Source organism: Drosophila bipectinata, chromosome 4 (assembly GCF_030179905.1).
Source record: "Drosophila bipectinata strain 14024-0381.07 chromosome 4, DbipHiC1v2, whole genome shotgun sequence".
Lineage (NCBI taxonomy): Eukaryota > Metazoa > Arthropoda > Insecta > Diptera > Drosophilidae > Drosophila > Drosophila bipectinata.
The window spans coordinates 15,556,504-15,582,761 of record NC_091740.1 but is presented as its reverse complement, the minus strand read 5'-3'; the positions used below and the strand labels follow the sequence as shown (position 1 = coordinate 15,582,761).

General features: G+C 36.3%; 1 protein-coding gene across 3 annotated transcripts in view; it reads left to right on the top strand.

Annotated features, from left to right (window-relative positions):
• Positions 1–26,258, top strand: part of NfI (Nuclear factor I) — a 262,100-nt gene that overhangs the window by 57,107 nt on the left and 178,735 nt on the right. For 2 of the 3 annotated variants that reach the window (XM_043213372.2, XM_043213374.2), the window contains exon 2: positions 12,644–12,784. In XM_043213372.2, coding sequence (XP_043069307.1) covers positions 12,704–12,784 — 81 coding nt within the window. In that variant the 5' untranslated portion in view covers positions 12,644–12,703. The remainder of the gene's footprint in view (positions 1–12,643; positions 12,785–26,258) is intronic. The other variant, XM_043213373.2, reaches the window with a different exon arrangement.

The following is a 26,258-nucleotide window of genomic DNA, read 5'->3' as shown; positions in this document are numbered from 1 at the left end:
CCTTATCATTAAAACTGTTTGATCTGTTACAAAATAAATTATAAAAAAATCCATATGAGGCTAAATTATTAAATGCACCAAAAATACTGCCCTCCGTTAGACGTTATAATTCGCTATGTTTATTTCTAAGCTATGAAGCTCCTATTGCCACTTTGTCCGCGCCAATACATTTCATGAGCGTTCGAACAACATTAGCCTAAATAACGAGAAAAGCCGCCATCGCCGCAGGCACCTAAGACCACGTAACACACGAAAAAACAAATAGGGCAATATAGGACAATGTAGGCCACGCACAAATTCTCACTGTCTTGTCCATTTTTTAGCCACAAAAATCAGCACCACATATTGAGAAAGGTCACTAAATGCATGAATTTGATTTGGTGATATCGGCTTTGTAAACACGAATATCGGTATTAATGTGTCCTCTAATTACGACAAGACAATCTGTATTTTGCCCCACATAGTTTCCAAGTGCCGTGGATTTAACTCATCCCAAAGTAGCTTATTAAGCCAAAGTTACTGCAACAGGAACTTTAATAGGTGTCTTCTTTATTAAGTATTGATCTCATTAAACCAAGCGGGTAAAACAGCTTTGATGTCACCGAAAGAAAAAAATATCGTCAATCTATCGCCTATTATTTACCATTACTTGGCGATATATCTTTTATATGTCGGCTATCAGACCGAATCCGTTTAGCCCAAACCGAAGATAAGTCATTTAGGCACTTCTGTGTGAATATCTTACAAGACGCGATAAAAAAGTCTCGTAGCTTTGAGGTTGTAAGACACACTGATGCGGTACAACACATGTGGGTATTTTTTTTTTTTTTTTTTGGGCTTTCAGAATTTGAAATAGCTTGTGATTCAATTCGAGCATCAGCTAGCATTTCTGTATTCATCATAAAGCCTAGAGACCCAGCCGACCGAGAGGCGCTCGAGAAACGAATAATTAGTAAATATTAAGCTTATTGTAAATTATAAAGCTAGAAGGAGTTAGTAAGGAAATTTAAAATTCTATACTTTAAGTTTGAAGGAGAGACCATTGTAGTTCGAACATAAGACCCTAAAAGGGTCGTGCTGTGCATATGTGGAACGCCGAGGATGGCGAGAGCATTAACCTGAGCTAATTTCTCTACGGCAATCGCATAAAGAGTATACGTTGCCTGCAGAGGGCAAGAACGATAAAAAGACAAAAGCTTGCATTTTTATCCATTAAGTATTAAATCGTTAGCTGAATACCATTTTTGAAAGTTATCAAGGTCAGACTGAAGTCTGCATTGGGCAGAGATGGATTTGAACTGAAGACAAATGTACATAAATTATTTTTTAGGGCTGTAACTTTGTATACATTTATTTAAAGACATAAAACAACAAAAACAAAAAGTTCTAACAAAAGTTCTTTTTTTCGGCGGCGCATGTGATTTCCGCTCATTGGAACTTCCGAAACCAAAAATTCCAACGGGATTAGAAAGACTACATGTTTGGCTCTGATATAAACTAGGATTATTAATTTCGCACAAAAATTAACAAAATGGCGGACCTATAAAATTTTTTTTTTTAATTTCGTTTTTTTTTAGCCACAAATCAAGTAGAAAAGTAAAGAAGGTCTTCACCGATTTGATTTATCCTAGTTCATACGAGAGCTATATATGTATAGAATAACGGATTAAAATTTGGAACCGATTCGATTAAGAGGTTTTTAGTAACCTCAGCGCCAGTCGTAAAAACACTGTTTCGAGAAAAACGCGTTTAAAGTTTAAAGACGGCTCTCACCGTCGCCTGACGCCTCCACCATAAATCGGCTATATCTTTAAGAGTTTTTGAAATTTTCACATGAAATTTTAAAGAAACATTCATGAATAGTTATAGGTTCGATTTTTTGAAACCGAGAATGGGGGGGGGGGGGGGGGTCCCTTAAAAACATACATTTTCGTCTGGTCCGTAGTACGGACCGTAGTAACATGCGCTACAAATCGTAGCAACGCGTATGCGAATCTGGGAGAAACAAAATAAAATAGAAACTGCTGATAAATCCACCGCTGGTCATCCGCCTTTAAAGTCCTTTAGACTGTTCATCCTTGCTCTTGCTGCTTGCTTAAAAAATTCCTTTATTTTCTTCCCACTCCAACTTAATCGGATTCAAAACAAGAGAATGGCAATGAGTAAGAATGCTCTCCTACTATCTTCCTCCTATTCACTTACAATGTTTTTTGTTTATTGGACTCCTTCATTCTATTCTTTCCGCATACATATATTCCAGGGCTGAGGCATTATGCATGTATCCATCCTGACCTCTGGTGTCGCTCGAAGCGTATTCAAAACAAAAATATTTAAACAGTCTCGTAAAGGCACCACCAAGCCGCTCTAATCTGAAGTTGCTGAGATACTTATTGCCTGATATAAATTTTGAATCAAAGAAGCTCTCAATAGAAAGAACTAGTTCAGCTGGCCCTTAGTCTCAAATTTCCGGTTTGCTCTGCCGGACCGCCAGCTCTGGACCCATATTTAAAAAAAAAGAAAATCCCAGCTATTAGGTACGGATACAGCCAGCATAAGCAAGGCTATTACAGTCATCACGGGGCACTGGCTAGTGTAAGCACATGCTTAGATTAGATTAGAGTATATTTTTAATCGACATCTCGGAGGTGCCAGCTTTAGCTGGCATGCTAACAGGATACAAAATAGACTTCTGCATGAATGTATCCAAAATGACAAATGAATCATTTATTCTAAAAGTGGGCACACTTTTTTTTCAGCACAGTATATTTGGGTATGAATGAGTAGGGTAGTATTTTTTGTTTTATTTGATAGTTTTTACACTCATTCTATAGTTGTACAGCTATTAATGAGTACGGGTAAATTAGTGTGCCGTAGTCAACTCACTGTACAGTGTTTTGGTGTTCAGTTGACTTACTGTACAGTGAGAGAAACTTCATGACTGGAACATACAATAAATATTTCTCGTGTTTATGTATACATAGTATGTATGTCTGATTAAAAAATTTATTTGTATTTTCGTTTCAAATGTATTTATTATAAAATAGTGTATTTACAAATTATTAATATTAACATGAATGCTTATTACAATAATTATTTTATTTTATTAAATTATCTATATTTAAATTATTAATGTTGTAATGAAGGAACATTATTTTATTGACCATGTCTTCAGGTGTGGCAATTTTTGCCCGTTTTTCGCAAATTAAATTTTTGGCAACGGAAAATGCCCTTCCGATGCTGCACTGCTCGCGGGAGCTGCTAGTATCTTGCAGCTAATTTGATAAAGCAGCGGAAAACGGTCTTTATTTATTGACCACCACTGCAGAACATCAAAATCTTCCCTATACGCTTAACATTTTAATACGATTAACATTTTTATAAGTTTGAAGCTCATCCTGAATATCCGATAAAATATTGGTGCTTTGAATAGGTTCTGAATAGTCTGCAAATAATTTTTCAATGTCATCATTTTGGCTATTTATATGAAAATTAATCATCATTTCTTCTACTTGTTTAAAAGTTTGGTCCTTTTGTAATTGTGAAAATTTAGCTAATTTGTTGGTGGGTGGAAACAAAAACAGCGCAATGTTGTGAAATTTTTTAAGATTTTGTATAACTATCGAATCTATGTACTCTAAAAGATTTAGTTTGCATTTTTTTAATATTTCCAAATCATTTTGTATTGGTGAGGATATTTTTTTAATTCTTAAGTTAGAGTTTCAAGGGATCGGACCCATGAAATACGAGTCAAACAGATCGTTTAAAACCGATCCCCTGCAGCCTAACACAAACACATATATAAGTGGTGCGCTTATCGCACTTGAGAAAGGGTCGCATAGCAGGTCAGCGTTCAGTGCGTTGATAAGTAGTTTTAAATAAATTTAAGATTTTCATGTATCGTACTTATAAGAGAACTTTACCAAATAAAATCAGTTTTCCATAAGGAGCTCATTGGAGTAAAACGTATTTATTTTGGGGCTCCCCTTAACAGTAATGTTGGATAATTGCTTCCCTCCAGCTTTTTGGAACACATTTCAAACGGTGCAAGAAGCTTGACCATTCCGCTAATATTGTTTAAATTTATGTCTTCGATTCTTGAAATTTCATTTTTATCCACCAAAATCTGCGAAATTTCCATCCAGTTTTGCTCAACCGACTTCAAGAGGTTAAATATTGTATTCCAATTAGTTGGACAGTAGCTTTGTCCAGACAGTTTTGTCCAGACTTTTTAAAATATTTAACAAGCTTGCTGCAGCGATTAATCAAAAGCAGCAATTCTAGTACTTCATTCGCAATTTTGCAAATCACATTGTGGATTAAGTGATTTGCGCAGTGTATTGTTCTAAGTCCGTTGAAAGCTGCTTTCATATTAGCTCCTCGGTCGGTTACAATTATTGGATCGTCCATCAATAAATGACATCCAAAATCACGTAAGATTCGCTCTATTTTGTTTTTTTTTTTTTCATTACCTAAGAAATTTGGATATTTTAGAATACATGCATATGTACATATATAATTATTTTGTTATTATATTTTCCAATGTTATACTTCTTACCGGTACAAGAGGCTCATTGATTTTACTGCTAGCAGGCGGTTTTTAAGAGTGCCTTCTTTGACATAATGCATTGTTAATGAAATGTAAGATTCCTTTAAGGAATCGTCCGTCCAGATATCCGAAGTAATGCTATATCCGTATTGTTTATGCTCGCTAATTTCGATTTTCACTTCATTAAAGTCAAAATCACAAAGCGCACAAATGTTTCGCGATATAGTTGTGGGATGCGGCAAAAATGAGTCAATATTCAAGTTTTCTCCTAGTTTCGCACCGACAGAAATAAAAAACTGTGCCAAAGTTTTTAAACCAGAATCCGAAATTAAATTAAACGGTCGACCATTCTTTATTGTCCACTCCGTTGCCAGATTTGTGCACTTCTTTTTGGTGTTGGTGGGTACATCAACGACTGGATGACTGAGCTTTCGGCTATTGGCCATAATGTAGCATTTGTGTTTTACTAAATTTGATGTGCTTTTTTCAAATTTGTAAATGTTTTTGCATATGTTGCACACTACTGCATCAGTCGCCACTATGCCGTTTGTATTGACCAGTCTAGAAAATGTGTCCCACACTTTGCTCCGACCACGTGAACCAATAGGCTTAAGCTCACCAGCTAATAATTTGGATTTTAGCGTGGCAGCGTACTCTTTAAAAGAGGATTCCGTTGTTTTGTCTTGATTGCAAATAATTTGGTTTTAATACATGTGTTAAAACTTTGTTCTCTGGCACTAAATAGCCACAAACATACAAAAGACAATCACAAACATATAAAACAACACATAGACTTTGTTACAAAACATATATATTTGGACAAAACTTACGCTATCTTGAGAGTTCATTGCACGAGCGTCGTTCTCTTTAAAATCCATATTTATGAATTTATGAAAAAATATTTGTACATGTCAAATAGTTGTACACGTCAACAGACAAACTGTACAGTGTGTTGGAAAAGGCACAAATTTAGTACTCACTAACGACAAGTACAACGATATACTGTACTCACTCGAAGTGAGTACACTAAAAATGTTGTGCTACTTTGTTCCGACCTATAGAGTACACTGTACAGTATAGAATGAGTGCAGTGTTTTTAAAACACTACACTACTGTACAGATCTGTTATGAGTACATTCATGCAGAAGTCTAGTCCGTACTATGTACATCTTGGCCCGTTGTTATTTACTCTTTTTATAAATGACTTGCCCCCTGCTTTAACGAACTCTTCTGTCTGACCTTGACAACTTTAAAAACTGGTATTCAGCTAACGATTTAATATTTATAGATTAAAATGCAAGCTTATGTCTTTTTATCGTTCTTGCCCTCTGCAAGCTACGTATACTTGTATGGGATTGCCTTAGATAAATTAACTCAGGTTAATGATCTCTGCGTCGTATAAGACACTAAAATTTAATTTGCCGACCATAATTCCTCAATGGTTCATAAGGCTAAAAATGTCCTTGGTTTCATTAAAAGGTGGTTAAAAGAAATAAACAATCCCCTACATAACTAAAACCTTATTTTTTTCTTTGGTCCTTCCGATATTGGAGTACGGTTCGGGTGTCTGGAGTCCCCAATGTGGATCAGGATCCGTACAAAAGAATTTCTTAACTTTTTCACTTACAGGTCTAACTGGGATGCAAATCTTCACCTTCCAATCTGTACAAAAGAATTTCTTAACTAATGCTGTAGTTAACTGTTTTTTACATAACCTAATTAATGAGGATGTAGATAAAAAATTTACTACTAACACTACTAACATTTACTAACAAATTTTAACATTCCTAAAAGAAGGACTAGAAACTTAAGTCTATTCCTTGGCCATTGTAGTTCGGCATATTCAAAGCACAACCGTTTTAGGGTCTTATGTTCGAACAACAATGGTCTCTACTCTATAAAATTTCTTTCCTGTCCTTCAAATTTAAAATATAGAATTTTAAATTTCCTTAGTAACTCCTCGTAGCTTAATAAATTACAATTAGCTTAACATATACTAATAAATCGTTTCTCGACCAACCCTTGGTCGGCTGGGTCTCTAAGCCTTATAATGAATACAGAAATGGTAGCTGATGCTCTTATTGATGTACAAGCCATTTCCAAAATTCTGAAAGATCGCAAAAAAAAAAAACAGAAATCTAACTTCTAATTGACCTGAAAGTAGAACTATAATATTCTTCTGGCGACAAGTTCTATTAGTACTTACTTCTTTTCACAAAAGGCTACAATTTATTCAAATTATAGATACCAGTAGTTTTTCTAGGAAATAGCCTGCCTAGAAAATTGATAGGAGGAGTTAAAGAATTTACTATACATTTTCTTCATACTATCCATCGAAAGAGAATGTTTTGAAGAATGGGATAGTTTGTACCTTGTTTTTTTTAGAAAAAATAAGAATTGTTCTTCTGCATGCAGATGAAACTGAATGATCAACATTGATACATTGCTATAACGGCGAGGGCGGCCCCACCTAGGCCTATTGAACGAACAGTATATGTATATACTAGTATATACTACGCGAACTAGTCTCTCAGTTTTGAAGCTATCGTCTTGAAACTTTGCACACACCCTTCTTTCCTTTGCACGCAGTATATAAGTCGGAACGGCCGGGATCGGCCGACTATATCCTATAGCTGCCATATAACTGATTGATCGGAAATGGTATAACTTCGGTGTTTTTAGAGTTAGAGAGTCACATGAAATTTCACATGAAAGCTATTTTTGGCATGAAAGCATAAGGATCGGCCGACTATATCTTATAGCTGCCATATAACTGAACGATCGGAAATGACCCAACTTTCGTGTTTTTGAAGATAGAAAGCTGGAATTTGGTACAGATTATATTTTTGGTCAGTTAATCCGACCTAGGAAATTTCATTAGGATCGGCCAACTATATCCTATAGCTGCCATATAACTGAACGGTCGGAAATGGTATTTGGTAGAAATATCAACTTTCTTATTTTTGAAGATAGAAGCTTGGGACTTGTTTTAGATTTTTTATTTTAGTTAATTGGTTTTATTATGATGTGTTCATAAGGATCGGCCAACTATATCCGATGCTTGCGATATATATCCGGTTTTAACTGCAAGGGTATATAAACTTCGGCTCCGCCCGAAGTTAGCTTTCCTTTCTTGTTTTTGTAACATTTGAAAGTTTTATTTACAATCTGTCCTCAATTAGGTACAATAATTAAATTTTTAAGTTAACCTTGACAATAGGAGTTTGATAAATACAAGCTATGAATGTAAAAAGTTAATTTAGTAAATCCAATGGATGCTTCCTCTTGAGTCTTCTGATGGTGGTGCTGCTGTCCAGCAAATTGGTGGCACATGTGTTTGGATGTCGTGTTAGTTTGTCCTTGTATTTAGCGGCGAATCTTCTAATTTCAGCGCTGACTGTAGGGATGCCCAGTTGAGCATGAATAGTAACAATTGTCATGGTAAGGACATATATGCGGTAACATAGACATGACACAATCAAAATTCTTGAGAGTTATCATTGTGGCACCTTGGTATGTTCGCAACGAAAATATCCTCAGAAGCAAAAAGAGTCATAAAAAGAACAACTTTTTTTCCAACCCAAACTTTCTCGCTCGGAGACTGACTCGGGTTTCTAGCGTATCCTGCGACCCAACGACCTCCCAACCCAGCAATCAATTTTTATAGCCGTCTAACTCTGAAGCAGTGCATATGACTGTAAGTTAAGTTATGTAAGATTTGATACACCTCTTGTTAGTCTCGCAAAGAAAAGATTAAAGAAATAAAAGCAACGCTTCAAAAAAAAAAAGCAGCTGGCTATTGTTACGTGGGAAAGAGGTGAGGCGGGGATACACATATAAATACATGACGCGCTAGTGTGCAGCAGTTCTACAAAACTTCCAAAAAAACATGCGCTACAAATCGTAGCAACGCGTATGCGAATCTGGGAGAAACAAAACAAATTAGAAACTGCTGATAAATCCACCGCTGGTCATCCGCCTTTAAAGTGCTTTAGACTGTTCATCCTTGCTCTTGCTGCTTGCTTAAAAACCATTCGAGGTGTTCGTTGGCTTTCAAAAATCGGAAATTCCTTTATTTTCTTCCCACTCCAACTTAAGGGGACCCCCCCCATTCTCGGTTTTAAAAAATCGATATTTTTTTTTTAATTTAATTCGAACTTGTAACTATTCAAGAATGTTCCCTGAAAATTTCAAGTAAAAATTTCAAAAACTCTTAAAGATATAGCCGATTTATGGTGGAAGCCTCAGGCGACGGCGAGAGCCATCTCAAAACTTTAAACGCGTTTTTCTCGAAATAGTGTTTTTACGACTGGCGCATGAGGTTACTCAAAAACTATTAATCCTATCGGTTCCAAATTTTAACACGTTGTTCTATACATATATAGCTCTCGTATGAACTAGGATAAATCGAATCGGTGAAGATCTTCCTTACTTTTCAACTCGATTTGTGACTGAAAAAAATGGAAATTTCCAAAAAAAAATTTCAAAGGTCCACCATTTTGTTAATTTTTGAGCGAAGTTAATAATCCTAGTTCATACGAGAGCCAAACATGTACTTTTTCTAATCCCGTTGAAATTTTTGGATTCAGATGTTCCAGTGAGCGGAAATCACATGCGCCGCCGAAAAGAAGGGCTTTTCTTTGATCACAAAAAACAACAACAAAAACAAAACAAAAAAAAATTCTGTGAAATGATTTTCTTCCTTTTTGTGTCTTAATATATGTAAGCACAGTTACAACCCTAAAAAATAATTTATGTTCATTTGCCAGCCCATTGAAAATCGTCAAAATTTAAAATCGAGAATGGGGGGGGTCCCCTTAATCGGATTCAAAACAAGAGAATAGCAATGAGTAAGAATGCTCTCCTACTATCTCCCTCCTATTCACTTACAATTTTTTTTGTTTATTGGACTCCTTCATTCTATTCTTTCCGCATATATTCCAGGGCTGAGGCATAATGCATGTATCCATCCTGACCTCTGGTGTCGCTCGAAGCGTATTCAAAACAAAACAAGAAAGGAAAGCTAACTTCGGGCGGAGTCGAAGTGTATATAGTTGGCCGCTCCTTATGGGAATATGAATATATAATCCAATTTATTACAATACAAAATCTAAAAAAAGTCCCAAACTTCTATCTTCAAACATACCAAAGTTGGTATTTCTACCAAATACCATTTCCGATCGTTCAGTTATATGGCAGCTATAAGATATAGTCGGCCGATCGTTATGAAATTTGGTAGGTCGGACAAGCTGACCAAAAATATAATCTGTACCAAGTTCCAGCTTTCTATCTTCAAAAACACGAAAGTTGCGTCATTTCCGATCGTTCAGTTATATGGCAGCTATAGGATATAGTCGGCCGATCCTTACGAAATTTGGCATGTCTTTTTTTTTTTTTTATCTTTTAGGTCAGTTTATCTTTACAGATTATCTTTTAGGTCAGTTGATCCGACCTACAAAATTTCATAACGATCGGCCGACTATATCTTATAGCTGCCATATAACTGAACGATCGGAAATGGTTTTTGGTAGAAACACCAACTTTAGTATGTTTGAAGATAGAAGTTTGGGACTTTTTTTAGATTTTGTATTGTAATAATTTGGATTATATATTCATATTCCCATAAGGATCGGCCAACTATATCCGATGTTTGCGATATATATCCGGTTTTAACTGCAAGGGTATATTAACTTCGGCTCCGCCCGAAGTTAGCTTTCCTTTCTTGTTTTTAAATTAAATTAAGTACGTACGATTTTTATACCCTTGCAGAGGGTATTATAATTTTGGTAAAAAGTGTGCAACGCAGTGAAGGAGACATCTCCGACCCTATAAAGTATATATATTCTTGATCAGGATCACCTCCTGAGTTGATATGAGCATGTCCGTCTGTCCTTCTGTCCGTCTGTCCGTCTGTCTGTCTGTCTGTTTCTACGCGAACTAGTCTCTCAGTTTTAAAACTATCGACTTGAAACTTTGCACTCACCCTTCTTTTCTTTGCACGCAGTATATAAGTCGGAACGACCGGAATCGGCCGACTATATCCTATAGCTGCCATATAACTGATTGATCGGAAATGGTATAACTTCGGTGTTTTTAGAGTAAGAGAGTTTAAATTTTACATGAGCGCTATCTTTGGCAAAATAATACTTCTCCCATAGAAGTATGGGATTTTTTTAAGACTTTGTATTGTAATAAATTGGATTATATATTTATATTCCCATAAGGATCGGCCAACTATATCCGATGTATGCGACCGGATATAGGTTTTAACTGCAAGGGTGTATAAACTTCGGCTCCGCCCGAAGTTAGCTTTCCTTTCTTGTATTTTTTTGTTTTTACCTCTTTGTTTTTATAAATAAATTTATGTTTTATATGTTCTTTGTATGTATGCGTGTCACACATTCACATACACGGGGGCATGTTGTTAGGGTAGACAGCCTGAAAAGTTCGAAAAATCAAAATTTTGTGCGCTGGCTTCGAAACGAAATCGCACGCACACATTCCCCCGTGTATGTGAATGTGTGACACGCATACATAAAAAAGTCGCGCTCCTTTCAGCGACTGAGAAACAGAAAGCATTCTATGAGAATATGAGCGTAAGATGAACGAACGATGAGCGTAAGAGAGCGTAACAAATCCTCTCTGGGGCCTGCTGGGGCCTGTCGCAAGAAATTTTTGCGTCCATTTTCGTTTTATGAAATGGGTTGTCTATATGCTGTATGGTTAGTGGTCATACATACGGTCGCAAACGTACGCCACTTTAAAATTCAATATAAAAAATTTGCTTGAAAAAGTAAGAATTTTTTTTTAAATTTCCATAGTTTACACTAAAATGACTTAACACATGAAGTTTTATCCACCTGTTTTCACTTAATGCGAAGCAATTAAAATTAAATTATGTTTAAACAAATTAAGAGGTAATTGAACATTTTCGCTCTCTTTGAATTTTTCTCGTCTTATAGATTGATGTTAAGAGAATTAGTATTTTGTGCATTTCTTTTGTTTTTTGTTTGTTTATTTAATTTTGAAATTTGTTTATTTTGTGCGATTGGCATTTCTATTAAATAGATTTTGTATAAAACTTACTTTATAATATAAAATAGCGTGTAATGTTTGCACGCACATGTTATTTTTAGCAGCGTGGTGGCGAATATCAAAAAGCTTGGCGCCTATTCTGCATTGACAATAATCACAATAGGCACTCTGTGGATCTGAGGAATCGTTTCGAATCCACTCTTTAAATTCTTTAAATCAGTTTATAAACTTTTTGCATCTTTGACCAAACGTTTTCAAATTATTTATACTTCTTTGAGTTAAGTACCAGATTCGATATCTTTGTAAATTTTATTCACAAAAATTGCTCTGTCAATGTAAAATTGTGTAAAAATGATGAGTATTTTATAAGATAATTGCTAAATTTACTTAGAAAAAAATTAAAATTGCTAGATTGTTGCTAAAAGCAAATTTAAAAAAAAATTGCAATCTTTTGCTTAACTGGCACTTCTTGGGCACACCTGCTGTAAATCGACTGTAAACGTTAGTGTGGTTCTAAGACTTAGAATAAAATTAGTAAGTTAAGTTAATATTAGTTGAAATGTGGGTTGAATATATGAGTACCGGGGATAATATAGTCGGATGCTCAACTGTCCAGTCAATGTTCACCAATGTTCAGTCATAGGATTTTTCAATGACTAAACTTTACATGAAATTGTTTAAATTTAATGGATGATTAAAACTTTATAAGAATATTTAATTCATCCTGCATGCAGCTAAAATTGTATGACCCGAAGGTAGACCAATTTATTTTGCAAATGCAGTGATATCTAGGAGAGTGCGTTCCGACTTAAACATTTCCGACGTCCCGACTTAAAGCTAAAGCTCCGATAACCGAAAGGGCGAAAAGCTTTTCAAAAAGAGTCGGCTTGCGACCAATTATCTAATCTTATTTACAATGATAAGTGGCGGGCTGCCTTCTGACCCTATAAACATTATACTAATTTTTTATCAATATTTAATATTTAGTTTAAATAAATCACATCATATATACATTTTAAAATATTTTGATTTAACGTATTAGATTTCAAATATATTTTTTAGATTTCTTTGATGTTGTCTAAAATGCGAGATTTATTCAATGCTTGAAAAATCTTTAAAGGTATGTTTATACCGGAAACTTTGAGAGGCTGTATGATCGAGACGGACGTTTCTTCTTATTTGCAGACATCATCAACTGGACAGGTAAGACTTGTATCCCTCAAAAAGTAATTTAAAGTAAAATGGTATATACTATATATCAAAATATTATAAGAGTCCACCACAAAAGTATATACAGTAGCTCGCATTTATATGCGGTACTTTCACTAGATGTGCACTTTCAATTAGTATGATTAATGTTAATACTTGGCAATATTATCCAATATCTTCGTTTCACCGATTCAAACAAATTTACTCCAGAAAATGACCTCTAATCATAAAACCTTTTATTTTCTGCCCCTCCGGATTTCATTGTCCGGTTTTGTATGTACTTAAACAGTTGCAATATCCTTCGGCCCAATAATGGTTTGTTTCTACAGCTCAATACAGAAATAAATTTCAAATTTCCATTTTAAACAAGAGAACACTTTATGATACACTGAACAACATCATCCCGTATTTGAAATCATCTCTAACTCCTTAAAGTATTTATATTCTTGATCAGCATAAACAGACATAGCCATGTATATCTGTTCGATTGTCTGTATGAACGCATGCATATCCGAGGTTATATGGTAGAGCTAGGGTTACCATATAGCGTTTGACATGAAGACTTCTGTAATACCCACGCAATTGAAGATTTTTAAAAAAATCTTTACAAATGGCTTAAACACCAAAAATGTGTCATTTACAACCGTTTAGTTATGGCAGATATAGGATATAGTCGACCGACCCCTTGAAATTTTGTAGGTCAGGTTAGTTGAAAAAAATAAAATGGACAGTATAAGCTCTAACTTTGAAAAAAAAATGTCGAGTTTACCGAGATGGCAGGTTATAGGTGATTTTCCTGTCTATAATATACCCCTAGCCTAGGCATAGCACAAACTCTCAATGTCTTATCAATTTTTTTGACACAATAATCAACACTTTATAAATAGCTAATATTAGTAATAGCTCAAACTTTGAAAAAAAATGTCGAGTTTGCCGAGATGGCGATTTATAGTAAAGTTTCCTGATTATAATATAACCGATACTCATATCTTTTACACAAACTTTAACTAACCTTTATAGTTTAAACTTTAAAGGCATGTATTCTCAGACAAAAGTTTTTGTTGCATCTTTATGCGCTTGGAAAAAAACAACCGATTCAGTAGAAAAACAGAACTCTATTAAACATACATATAATTAAATATCTTCTTCAAAATAGTTTGAAAAAATATATTTTTATTTGAGTTCCGGTTTTGATACAGTGCGATTCTTTAAAACTGCTTAGAATTTCAGAAAAACTGCTTAGAATTTTAGAATTTCAGAACTAACTTAACTTTGGGGCTCTAGGTCCTTTTTATAGGACCTACCCTTGCTGAAGCTTTTTGCAGATCAAAGCTCGAAAGAAGCTTTTCTCTCTGAGAGGCTTTGTTTTTTGAGGAGAATAGATTGAGTCGGAACCTTTTACTTGAGGTGTCAGTTGACATGGAAGGCTTTGGAAAATGTGAAATTTCCTGTGAAGTGGGTTCCCATTTAAGAATTTTTTGATCTGTTTAGTTTTAATTCGCTTAAAAGGAGTGAGAAAGATTTGAGTCCGGATTTCTGTTTACCCAAATATTGTTTTGGTTTTCAATCTGAAGTGACTCTTAGAAATTGGAAATCTGAAATGAGTCTGTTTTTAGCCGAATCGGTATAATTAAATGTTTATGTTTTTACAAAACATTGGAATGAGGCTATTTGCAGCTGGGTTACGAATTTAAATATAAAAGGCTTCAGCTTCGGTTTACAAAATTTACTGATATACACTTAAAAAAATTTTGTTGATATGTTACTATATGTATATAAATCTTCTACAACTCTTTTAAAAATTGTTCGATTTGGCTGAAATTTGATTTGTGAGTGAATACTAAAGAAGAATTAAAAGTAACTCTTTTTAAACATTTATAATTCTTTTATAACTCTTACAAAATATTGTATTTGGCTAAATTTTGATTTGTGGGTGTAAATTAACTATTAAAATAGTTTATTAAAATATTTCCTAAAAACATTAATGAACTGAGTGGGCAGGGACTTTAAGACCCGCAATAATTTTACACATTCCCTTCCACCCTCACAAATTGCATATTTCTCCAGTTCTCTAATTGAATAGCTCCAGTTCAGGACGTTATTTTGAAAAACTTTAGATGCCAATCTATTTCTTTCTAAATCGATTTTTAGAAGAGACTCGGCAAACAATGTTTTGCCACCAGATGACTTTATAATTTCTGTTACGTAGTTTTAGACTTATGTATTATAAAGTCATCTGGAGCGCTGTCAACCATGAGGGAATATTAAAATATCAAAAGGCAAACATTATTTCAGCTCTCAAGCTGGTTTTTTATCAGGATTAATGACGATAGCGTGTTTATCGCTTTGTAATTGGTCCATATGTGATTTGAATTTTTTCAACAATTCATTTGCTCGTTCAATAAAGCATCTAGCTCGCTGACGATACGTCTGGCAGAAAATGAATCAAGGTTAGTATAATCACAACGTGCATTCACGCGATGGGCAACTGAGCTTTCGGAATCCTCGCCGCCTATAAAGTAGATTTGTAAAAATTTATATGGTTCGTTTGGCATTGGCAGTAGTGAGCCCATTTTATGATAAACTTGGCCTCTGATTTTGAATGTAGAGTTGTAATGTTGACCATTTTCATTAGTATTTCAAACTATTTCTGCATGAATGAATGTTTGAATTTACTTCAGGAACACGTTAGAATCTGGATCCGTGCCGATAAGTAGGCTCAATGGTTCAGGTGGTGTTTCAATTTTTGGAAGTTGCACTTTTCCTGACGCGCAACACATCCCAGCTGGCTCATTTTTGAATTTCAGCGCATGACAATGTGGAAATTTCTTGTCCATAGCATCAATTACCACATTTAAGTGAGCATAATACTCAATATCAGGCTCACACTGGAATGCTAGACGCAGGAATGAATCATTGTTGTTTTTGGTCATTTGTTTTGCGTCTATTGACTGTAAAACGACGTGATTTTCGTTGTTCTAATCTTCTGAGTTTTTTGCGTTCAGCTCGTATATCTTCTGGCTCTTCTTGATGCAATTGCGCTATTCTAACACATACATTAGTATTGTTTGGTCATTGTTTTGGTATTGTTTGCCCAATCAAAATTCTTTGGGGCAGCGAGCATGTTTGGTGCTAGTGCTGGGAAAAAGAATACATCGAGGAGAATACATCGTGGAGCTTCCTTATACAGCCTCAGATCCTGAATTCGCAGACACCCTTTAAGAAGCTTTCCAGCGGTTGAAATCGGTTGAACTCCATTTAGCACAAAATCAACAGCTACGTAACAATTAAGTGAACTTCATGAGAGAATATAAAAATCTAGGACACATGCGAGAAATTTCACCTAGCAAAATTCCCAACGGAAGGAATTTCCAAACGACAAACGGAATTTCCTGTTTGCTGTGTGCCTTCGGTTCAGTATACGTATTTTCAGCGGACATAGTCAAAATTTTCCGTCAAATCTGTGTGAGCGAAAAACATAGAAATTTTCAGAGAATTGAATGGCGAGAGAATCCGTCAGATCCCATCAAACATTTCCAACTTTGCACGGTGACGTATGGAACATCATGCGCACCATTCCTAGCAGTTCGAGTACTGGAGCAACTGGCTGCTGACCACCAGAAGGAATTTCCAAGTGCAGAAAAAATCTTGATGAAAGACGTTTGATGAAAGATGTGGATGACGTTCCACTGGATCCAATAGTGAGGACGAGCTGCGACGAAATCGGGACAACTTCTTCCAACTGATGTCCTGTGCTAAGCTAGAGCTCGGGAAATGGGTATCGAATACCAAATACATTGAATCGGAGGATAAAAAGGGTTCCTCACACTCATCGGTAAAGGTTCTAGGGCTGCACTGGCACCCTAAGAAGTACACCATGTCGTACACTGTGAATCTAGCAAAGAGTCCAAGCTGCACCACGAGGCAAGTGTTGTCGTATGTGTCACGCATATTCGACCCTCTCGGTCTATTAGCACTAACCGTAGTTTAATTCAAAATACTATTTCAAAAAGTCTGGCTGTTGAATTTGAAATGGGACGATGAACTACCGAACAAATTAGCCGACAAGTGGCGAGCAGATTTAGAAAACCTAGCACAATTCCAGATACCACGCTTGGTCGAGAGCGACACCGACAAGATTGAATTGCACGGATTTTCAGACGCATCCACGAAGGCATACGCAGCCGTAGTGTACAGCCAAATGGTTAAGGACGATGGAACCATTTCGGTAGCCATACTTGCAGCAAAAAAAAAGGGTGGCACCTTAAAGAAAAAATCTGTGCCACGCCTGGAACTGTGCGGTGCACTTCTTCTAAACCAACTTCTGCAATCCATCAAGGCTGGATTAAAACACAAGGATTTGACAATCTATGCATGGAGCGACTCCACAATAGTTCTATCATGGCTAGCGTACTCACCAGCTCAACTAAAGATGTTTTTTGGGAACCGCACCGCCGAGATCTTGGAAACCATCCCTAAGCAAGCATGGCGGCATGTGGACTCAAAATCGAACCAAGAGGATTGTGCATCCCGGGGCTTGGGAGTATCCGAGCTCATTGATTTCCAATTATGGTGAAGGGTCCTTTATGGCTGAGGGACAAAGATCAATTTTTAGTAAAGTTGAACAGTTCTCACAACTGTTCTTCTCTTTCAAACAAACGTCTTTTCATAGAAGCGAGATCAAAACCAACTGCCTAGCTGCGCAGGTATTTGTCACAACGGAAAATCCGCTTCCGGAAAATAAGCTTCTAAATCGCAAATCATCTTGGCTGAAGCTTATACACACGCTTGGTTATGTTTTGCGATTCATTCCTCGCATGAAAAACCCATCTTCGAAACGAACATCAAATTCTCGCAACTTTGACGAGATAAAGTCAGCAAGAATCCGTTGGCTGCAACACGCTCAATCTGGGTTTCAACAGGACTTCCAGCTACCGCTCGCTAAAAAGCCTCTAGGAACCCAATCAAAATTGCTAAGGCTCTCACCGTTCATCGACAAGGACAACCTGCTCAGAGTGGGAGGACGAATCCAACAATCACAGCGCCAGAGGCAAAACACCCCATTTTGCTTCCAAAGGTTCATCGGATCACCTTTTTGATAATAGAACATGAGCACCGAGTCAACCTGCATCCTGGAGGGTCATCTCTCTTCGTCATTGTCCGGCAACGATATTGGATTTTCAGCGCACGGAATATGATACGCAAAATCACACACAACTGTTTGGCGTGCTTTCGACAGAGACAACACACAATGCATCAACGTATGGCAGATCTACCCAGCGTACGTATAACGCAAGCACTGCTATTCGTAAATACTGGATGCGACTATGCAGGACCCATTCTTCTGAAGGACGCTATGCTGCGCAAACCGCACATCAGCAAGGGATACATATGCCTATTCGTATGTATGGTTACGTCGGCGATCCATCTAGAACTCGCCACCGACTTATCTACAGAAACATTTCTGGCGGCAGCAGCTACTGAGGTCAACAAAACACACGGATCATGCTGCGAACTCTATATCAGACGAAGGTATCCAATGGACCTTCATCCCAACGCGTGCTCCACATTGCACAGTGGTCGGTTTCACAGGTCAAAAATAAAAAATTAAAAGTTTGAAATTTGCCGCTTTAATTTTATGAATTGGACAATGAATAGAACGACAAAAGAATTTTTTCATTCCATCGTTCCCACGTGCTACGAATAGCGAGAGAAAAAAGACAATAAGAACACGTGGAAATCGCACGCAGCTTAAAATTTTGCTCTTTGGAAGATCTTAAAAACCAGATTAAATCGCGTTTAATCGCCATAAAGTGTAATGAATTACCAAAAGCAAGGTATGCGCTGTGTATTTACCTTATTTGTATAAAATAATATGTTGCATTATTGTTTTAAAATAATTGTTTTACCAGTGACGTTGTTTTCAGTTGGACAAAAAGTTGTTACGTGTGCGTACGCGTGAAACAAAACTTGATTGTTAATATTAGTTAATGTATGCTTAATCTATGTTTTCAATTTCAGCTGCCACCTTTTGCCCCTCTTTGTGCTATGCGATTTTTTGTGAAGCCTTGCTTGTCATCGTTTACTAACCTCAATTGTCAAGTAACCTAACCTCAATTTGAAAAAAGCGGATATATATCGCAAGAATCAGATATAGTTTGCCGATCCTTATGAAAATATCATAATATAACTAATCTATTACAATACAAAATCTAAAAAAAAAGTCCAAAACTTCTATCTTCAAGTTGGTATTTCTACCAGAACCATTTCCGATCATTCAGTTATATGACAGCTATAAGATATAGTCGGCTGATCCTTGTGGAATTTGGTAGGTCGTATTATTTTTTCAAATATAGCACTCGTACAAAAACTGAACTCTCTGACTATAAAAACACCAAAGTTATAGCATTTTCGATCAATCAGTTATATGACAGCTATATGATATAGTTGCCCGATCTGGCTGACTTTAACATAATATTTTAGAATAAAAATATAAATATTTTGTGCCAAGTTTCCAGTCCCTACCTCAACTAGAAGTATTTTTGGCCGCTCTCCCCATACAAGCCGGACCACTGTGCATTGGGGAGGAAAGTGGGAATCAGCAGTTCGATGCATCATCGATGAGTCATTGGGAGCAGCACACTAACCCATGAGCAATTTTCTGATCGGGCGACTATTTACGACGATCCCGGAGGCGGATCTTGGCCACATTTCACAAGGAGTCCAACACACCACCAGCATCATGGCACCTAGCGAGGGTGATCGAAACCTTCCCAGGAAAGGACAACGTCGTGCGAGCAGTAAGGCTCAAGATGGCATCAGGAGAATTGACCGGGCCAATAACGAAAATTGCAGAACTAACTCTTTCAGAAACCGTGTTTCAGGGTGGGCCGGGATGTTTGGAAACTATCGCTAAGTAATTAAGTTTTGGCTCGTATTGCCACCTTTATATTTAAGACCTAAGATCCAAACAGTGTGTACTCACTAGGAATAAGCAGCACCTATGGCAACATTGCCAATTTTCTTTAGTACCAATTAGACAGCGAACCAATAAACAACAATAAAATATACAGTTCTCTGCAAAAAGGCTCTACGCATTTAGGATCATGCTTTTGCAAGTAGCATTTCAACAAGTGTAAACAAAACTTATCCAAATTGGCAATTTTTTAGATACGTTTTATACTATTTTTATGCGATAGAAATTACGATTTCTTAAAAGCGCGATATAGTAATGCGTAACATATAATTTCGTGATTTGACTTTAGTAGAGATGCCAGCCGTTTAAAATTAGATACTTTAGTCTGGTCAGACTTTTACAATAATTTAGCAATCCAAGCACAGTAATAGACATTTATATTCCGATCCCATACCGGTGTATTCAAATTTTGATTGCGTGGATCTCGGAAACTATAAGAGATAAAACTATACGATTTTAAACTTGTGCTCCTTTAGTATCCACGCAGATCAAGCATGTGTACAAATTTTTTCACGCCACCTCCCGCTCCGCTCCCAAAACTGGAAACTTGTTGTAGCTCCTTTCTTTTGATTTTTATACCCTTGCAGAGGGTATTATAATTTTGGTCAAAAGTGTGCAACGCAGTGAAGGAGACATCTCCGACCCTATAAAGTATATATATTCTTGATCAGGATCACCTCCTGAGTTGATATGAGCATGTCCGTCTGTCCGTCTGTCTGTTTCTACGCAAACTAGTCTCTCAGTTTTAAAGCTATCGACTTGAAACTTTGCACACACCCTTCTTTTCTTTGCACGCAGTATATAAGTCGGAACGGCCTAGATCGGCCGACTATATCCTATAGCTGCCATATAACTGATTGATCGGAACTGGTATATCTTTGGTTTTTTTAGAGTTAGAGAGTTCAAATTTTGCATGAGCACTATTTTTAGCAAAATAATACGACATGCCATACGACAATTTTGTAAGGATCGGCGACTATAGCTGCCATATAACTGAACGATCGGAAATGGACCAACGTGTGTTTTCGTGTTTTTGAAGATAGAAATCTGGAACTTGGTACAGATTATATTTTTGGTCAGTTATTTCAACCTACCAAATTTCATAACGATCGGCCGACTATATCTTATAGCTGCCATATAACTGAACGATCGGAAATGGTTTTTGGTAGAAATACCAACTTTGGTATTTTTGAAGATAGAAGTTTGGGACTTTTTTTAGATTTTGTATTGTAATAAATTGGATTATATATTCATATTCCCAAAAGGATCGGCCAACTATATCCGATGTTTGCAATATATATCCGGTTTTAACTGCAAGGGTATATACACTTCGGCTTCGTCCGAAGTTAGCTTCCTTTCTTGTTATTTTATAAGGAATATCATCGCTTACCATTTGATTTTCATATATTTGTTTTTATATCTGTTTCCCTACATTAATTTTTATAAGCCACTTCAACGTTTTGATAGTTTTTCCCATTCTTTTTTCGTTACGCGAGCTTCACTATTTTTTGCAGAGTGTGGGTGGATCGCAGTAAAAGAGACATCTCCGACTAAATAAATAAAATATATACGAGTATATATTCTTTATCAGGCCCAACTCAGGAGTCGATCTAAGCATGTTCGTCTGTCTGTCTTTGCCTGTCCCCAAAGGGCCTAGTTGAGCGAGCATGTGCCTTCCTTCAGGTGTTGTTTTGGCTATCTGGTTGTCCTTCAAGCATGCGTTTTTCGAGGATAAGTTTTTAAATTGGGTGCCTGTTTCATTGTATTTGTTTGCTTGTTCTTTTTTTCCTTATGGTGAAGAGATTGCTGAAACATGTAACTCTTTCGGGAGTCACTGGTGCAGTCGATATCCCGTTCAACATAATGGTTTACTTACTTTTTATTAAGTCGACGTTTTTAGTTCTTTCTTTGAACATTTTTTGTTTATAAAATATTACTCAATCACTTTAATCATTAAGCTTAAACCGCTAGGAATATATTGGAAATCAGACCCACGACATTATGTTTAAGAATTAGACAGCTTAACCTCACAAAAAACATCGAATAGGCATACCTTCCTAATTTAGTTTCAGGAAAAGGCCGGCAGAACTGGTAAGTCCGTGTTTTACGAACAAAATATTATTTAACGGCCTGTAAAGGCGGTGACTTAGGTTTGGCTTAGGCTACACATTGTATGTACTAATTAACTAAGTCAACTGGGTGACGGCAATAACCGATCGTCCGAAAGCTCCCTCCGGCCAAATTGTTGGCGCAGTGTCTGGCCGGAAGCTCATGCATAGCCGGAAAGCACGACCCATTGGAGATCATACCTATGCTCATACAAACATAACTCCAACAATCTGTCGTTAAAATCCTATAACTGATAAACTGTCTGAGTCTCTAGGACATCAGGTTAAGAAGGGCTGTCACCCTTTCAACATAAGTTTCCCAATTCATCTTTGGGAACTCTTACTGTCCCTCTGTCAGCCACCTGACAGTCGAGTTATCATCAACTGCAAGGGACCACCCAAGAAGATGCGAGATTAGTAGACAATTCGCAGTTCATTGGATTCCATTAATTAATTATTTAGCCCAACATAAATAACACAGTAAAACAAATCGGGGACGTCAAAGTGCGTGCGGACGAGTAATAAGCCATTGCAACCTTTTTCATATGCAATCGCTCGAAAGATGTCAGAGTGAAAGCGAAGGGAGTTGTGAGTTGAAGCAAGATGAAGCAAGATCGAAGCGAGCAGCTCTTCAGCTGGTTTTTTATCAGTATTAATGACGATAGCGTGATTATCGCTTTGTAATTGGTGCATGTGATTTGAATATTTTCAACAATTCCTTGTGCTCGTTCAATAGAGCATCAAGCTCGATAACGATACCTCTGAGATACAATGAATCAAGGTTAGTATAATCACAACGTGCATTCACGCGATTGGCAAGCGCCTATTTAGGCTGTTTATAGATCTACTTGTATCACGGCTAAAATCTCCCCCTTTGCGTTTTCTTGGCATTGCTCACTGTACAAAAGACTCATAAATAGAAATAATGTATTTACTTAATGATGAAGGATTTTTGCCCCAGTTTAAATTGAGTTAAAATGCTATGGCAGCGTGAGTTTGTGAATATGATGAGGTAGTAATTCACTTTATCTGCGATTTTTGGTATGTCGAACAGGATTTAATATACAGTTGTTGTATACAGTTGTACCGCGCCAAAAAATGAAATTTTATCGATTTTTTTCGACACCATAGAAAATATTTATTAAAAATGTTTTACTGACGTTGTTTAGTACGTGTTTCTGGGTACTTATTTTAATTTTTTCATAAAAAAAATATTAAATAATAAAAATGATATAGCCGAATCCCAAGATCATCTTTTTTCGATGGTGTCTTGCGGTGGACATCATATCCCGAGAACGGTTTATCAGAAATCAAAAATTCAAAAAAATTTCGTTAGTATATTGTATTGCCTAGTCCGTGAACGAAGGATTTGTAAAAATTTTGATTTAAAAAAATGGCGACGGTTTTAACAAAAAATGTACTTTTTCAAGGTATACGATTTTCAATTTTTATGCTCCAAAAAAGCAGTTTTCAAAAAAATTGAAAATTCTTCGTTCAAAGACTAGCTAATATCATAAAAAATCAAAATTTGGTGTTGATCGGATTAATATTTTTTTAGTAATCGTGACCATCTCAAAGGTTATTTTGAAAAAACTAGATTCTGAGATAATCGCGTTTAAAGTTTCAAGTTTGTTCAAGCTTGATTTGCAGGTAGTGCGCTATAAATAGCTACAACTTCGGTTCTAATGCTCCGATCGTTATGAATTTTTTTGAGAGTATTCTCAACAGTATATATTTAAAGAATATGCAATAAAAAAATTGATTTTTTTATCTATCACAACTGTATATAAACCCTTAAGAGGATGAAAAATAGATGTTGGCCTCTTCTTAGACCTACTAAATACGCTCACAAAATTTTATGAGAATCGGTATAGCCGTTTCGGTTATGGTAACAAAAACTGTGACACGAAAATTTTATATATATAGATATAGACAAGTTTGTGTCAAAATTTTGCTACTCTTATAGTCCCTGAAATCCACGCGTTCATACAGACAGACAGGCATGGCTATATCGACTCGGCTGTTGATGCTGATCAAGAATATACATACTTTCGAAAATACTAAACAAGTTGTCGGAGATGATTCCTTCTCTATATTACATACATTTATAAAAATAGTTTAACATACCCTTGAACTCTATGAATACCGGTTATCAAATTATGAAATTTATGGCATTTCTGATCAATTAATTATACGGCAGCTATGGGATATATCCCACCAATGCTTGGTATGCAAGAACTGTGTGCAAAGAAATGAAGTATTTGTGAAAATATTGATGTGCACAAAGTCCTTATCATTAAAACTGTTTGATCTGTTACAAAATAAATTATAAAAAAATCCATATGAGGCTAAATTATTAAATGCACCAAAAATACTGCCCTCCGTTAGACGTTATAATTCGCTATGTTTATTTCTAAGCTATGAAGCTCCTATTGCCACTTTGTCCGCGCCAATACATTTCATGAGCGTTCGAACAACATTAGCCTAAATAACGAGAAAAGCCGCCATCGCCGCAGGCACCTAAGACCACGTAACACACGAAAAAACAAATAGGGCAATATAGGACAATGTAGGCCACGCACAAATTCTCACTGTCTTGTCCATTTTTTAGCCACAAAAATCAGCACCACATATTGAGAAAGGTCACTAAATGCATGAATTTGATTTGGTGATATCGGCTTTGTAAACACGAATATCGGTATTAATGTGTCCTCTAATTACGACAAGACAATCTGTATTTTGCCCCACATAGTTTCCAAGTGCCGTGGATTTAACTCATCCCAAAGTAGCTTATTAAGCCAAAGTTACTGCAACAGGAACTTTAATAGGTGTCTTCTTTATTAAGTATTGATCTCATTAAACCAAGCGGGTAAAACAGCTTTGATGTCACCGAAAGAAAAAAATATCGTCAATCTATCGCCTATTATTTACCATTACTTGGCGATATATCTTTTATATGTCGGCTATCAGACCGAATCCGTTTAGCCCAAACCGAAGATAAGTCATTTAGGCACTTCTGTGTGAATATCTTACAAGACGCGATAAAAAAGTCTCGTAGCTTTGAGGTTGTAAGACACACTGATGCGGTACAACACATGTGGGTATTTTTTTTTTTTTTTTTGGGCTTTCAGAATTTGAAATAGCTTGTGATTCAATTCGAGCATCAGCTAGCATTTCTGTATTCATCATAAAGCCTAGAGACCCAGCCGACCGAGAGGCGCTCGAGAAACGAATAATTAGTAAATATTAAGCTTATTGTAAATTATAAAGCTAGAAGGAGTTAGTAAGGAAATTTAAAATTCTATACTTTAAGTTTGAAGGAGAGACCATTGTAGTTCGAACATAAGACCCTAAAAGGGTCGTGCTGTGCATATGTGGAACGCCGAGGATGGCGAGAGCATTAACCTGAGCTAATTTCTCTACGGCAATCGCATAAAGAGTATACGTTGCCTGCAGAGGGCAAGAACGATAAAAAGACAAAAGCTTGCATTTTTATCCATTAAGTATTAAATCGTTAGCTGAATACCATTTTTGAAAGTTATCAAGGTCAGACTGAAGTCTGCATTGGGCAGAGATGGATTTGAACTGAAGACAAATGTACATAAATTATTTTTTAGGGCTGTAACTTTGTATACATTTATTTAAAGACATAAAATGGAAGAAAAAGCTGTTTTTTGTGATCAAACAAAAGTTCTTTTTTTCGGCGGCGCATGTGATTTCCGCTCATTGGAACTTCCGAAACCAAAAATTCCAACGGGATTAGAAAGACTACATGTTTGGCTCTGATATAAACTAAGATTATTAATTTCGCACAAAAATTAACAAAATGGCGGACCTATAAAATTTTTTTTTTTTAATTTCGTTTTTTTTTAGCCACAAATCAAGTAGAAAAGTAAAGAAGGTCTTCACCGATTTGATTTATCCTAGTTCATACGAGAGCTATATATGTATAGAATAACGGATTAAAATTTGGAACCGATTCGATTAAGAGGTTTTTAGTAACCTCAGCGCCAGTCGTAAAAACACTGTTTCGAGAAAAACGCGTTTAAAGTTTAAAGACGGCTCTCACCGTCGCCTGACGCCTCCACCATAAATCGGCTATATCTTTAAGAGTTTTTGAAATTTTCACATGAAATTTTAAAGAAACATTCATGAATAGTTATAGGTTACATTTTCGTCTGGTCCGTAGTACGGACCGTAGTAACATGCGCTACAAATCGTAGCAACGCGTATGCGAATCTGGGAGAAACAAAATAAAATAGAAACTGCTGATAAATCCACCGCTGGTCATCCGCCTTTAAAGTCCTTTAGACTGTTCATCCTTGCTCTTGCTGCTTGCTTAAAAAATTCCTTTATTTTCTTCCCACTCCAACTTAATCGGATT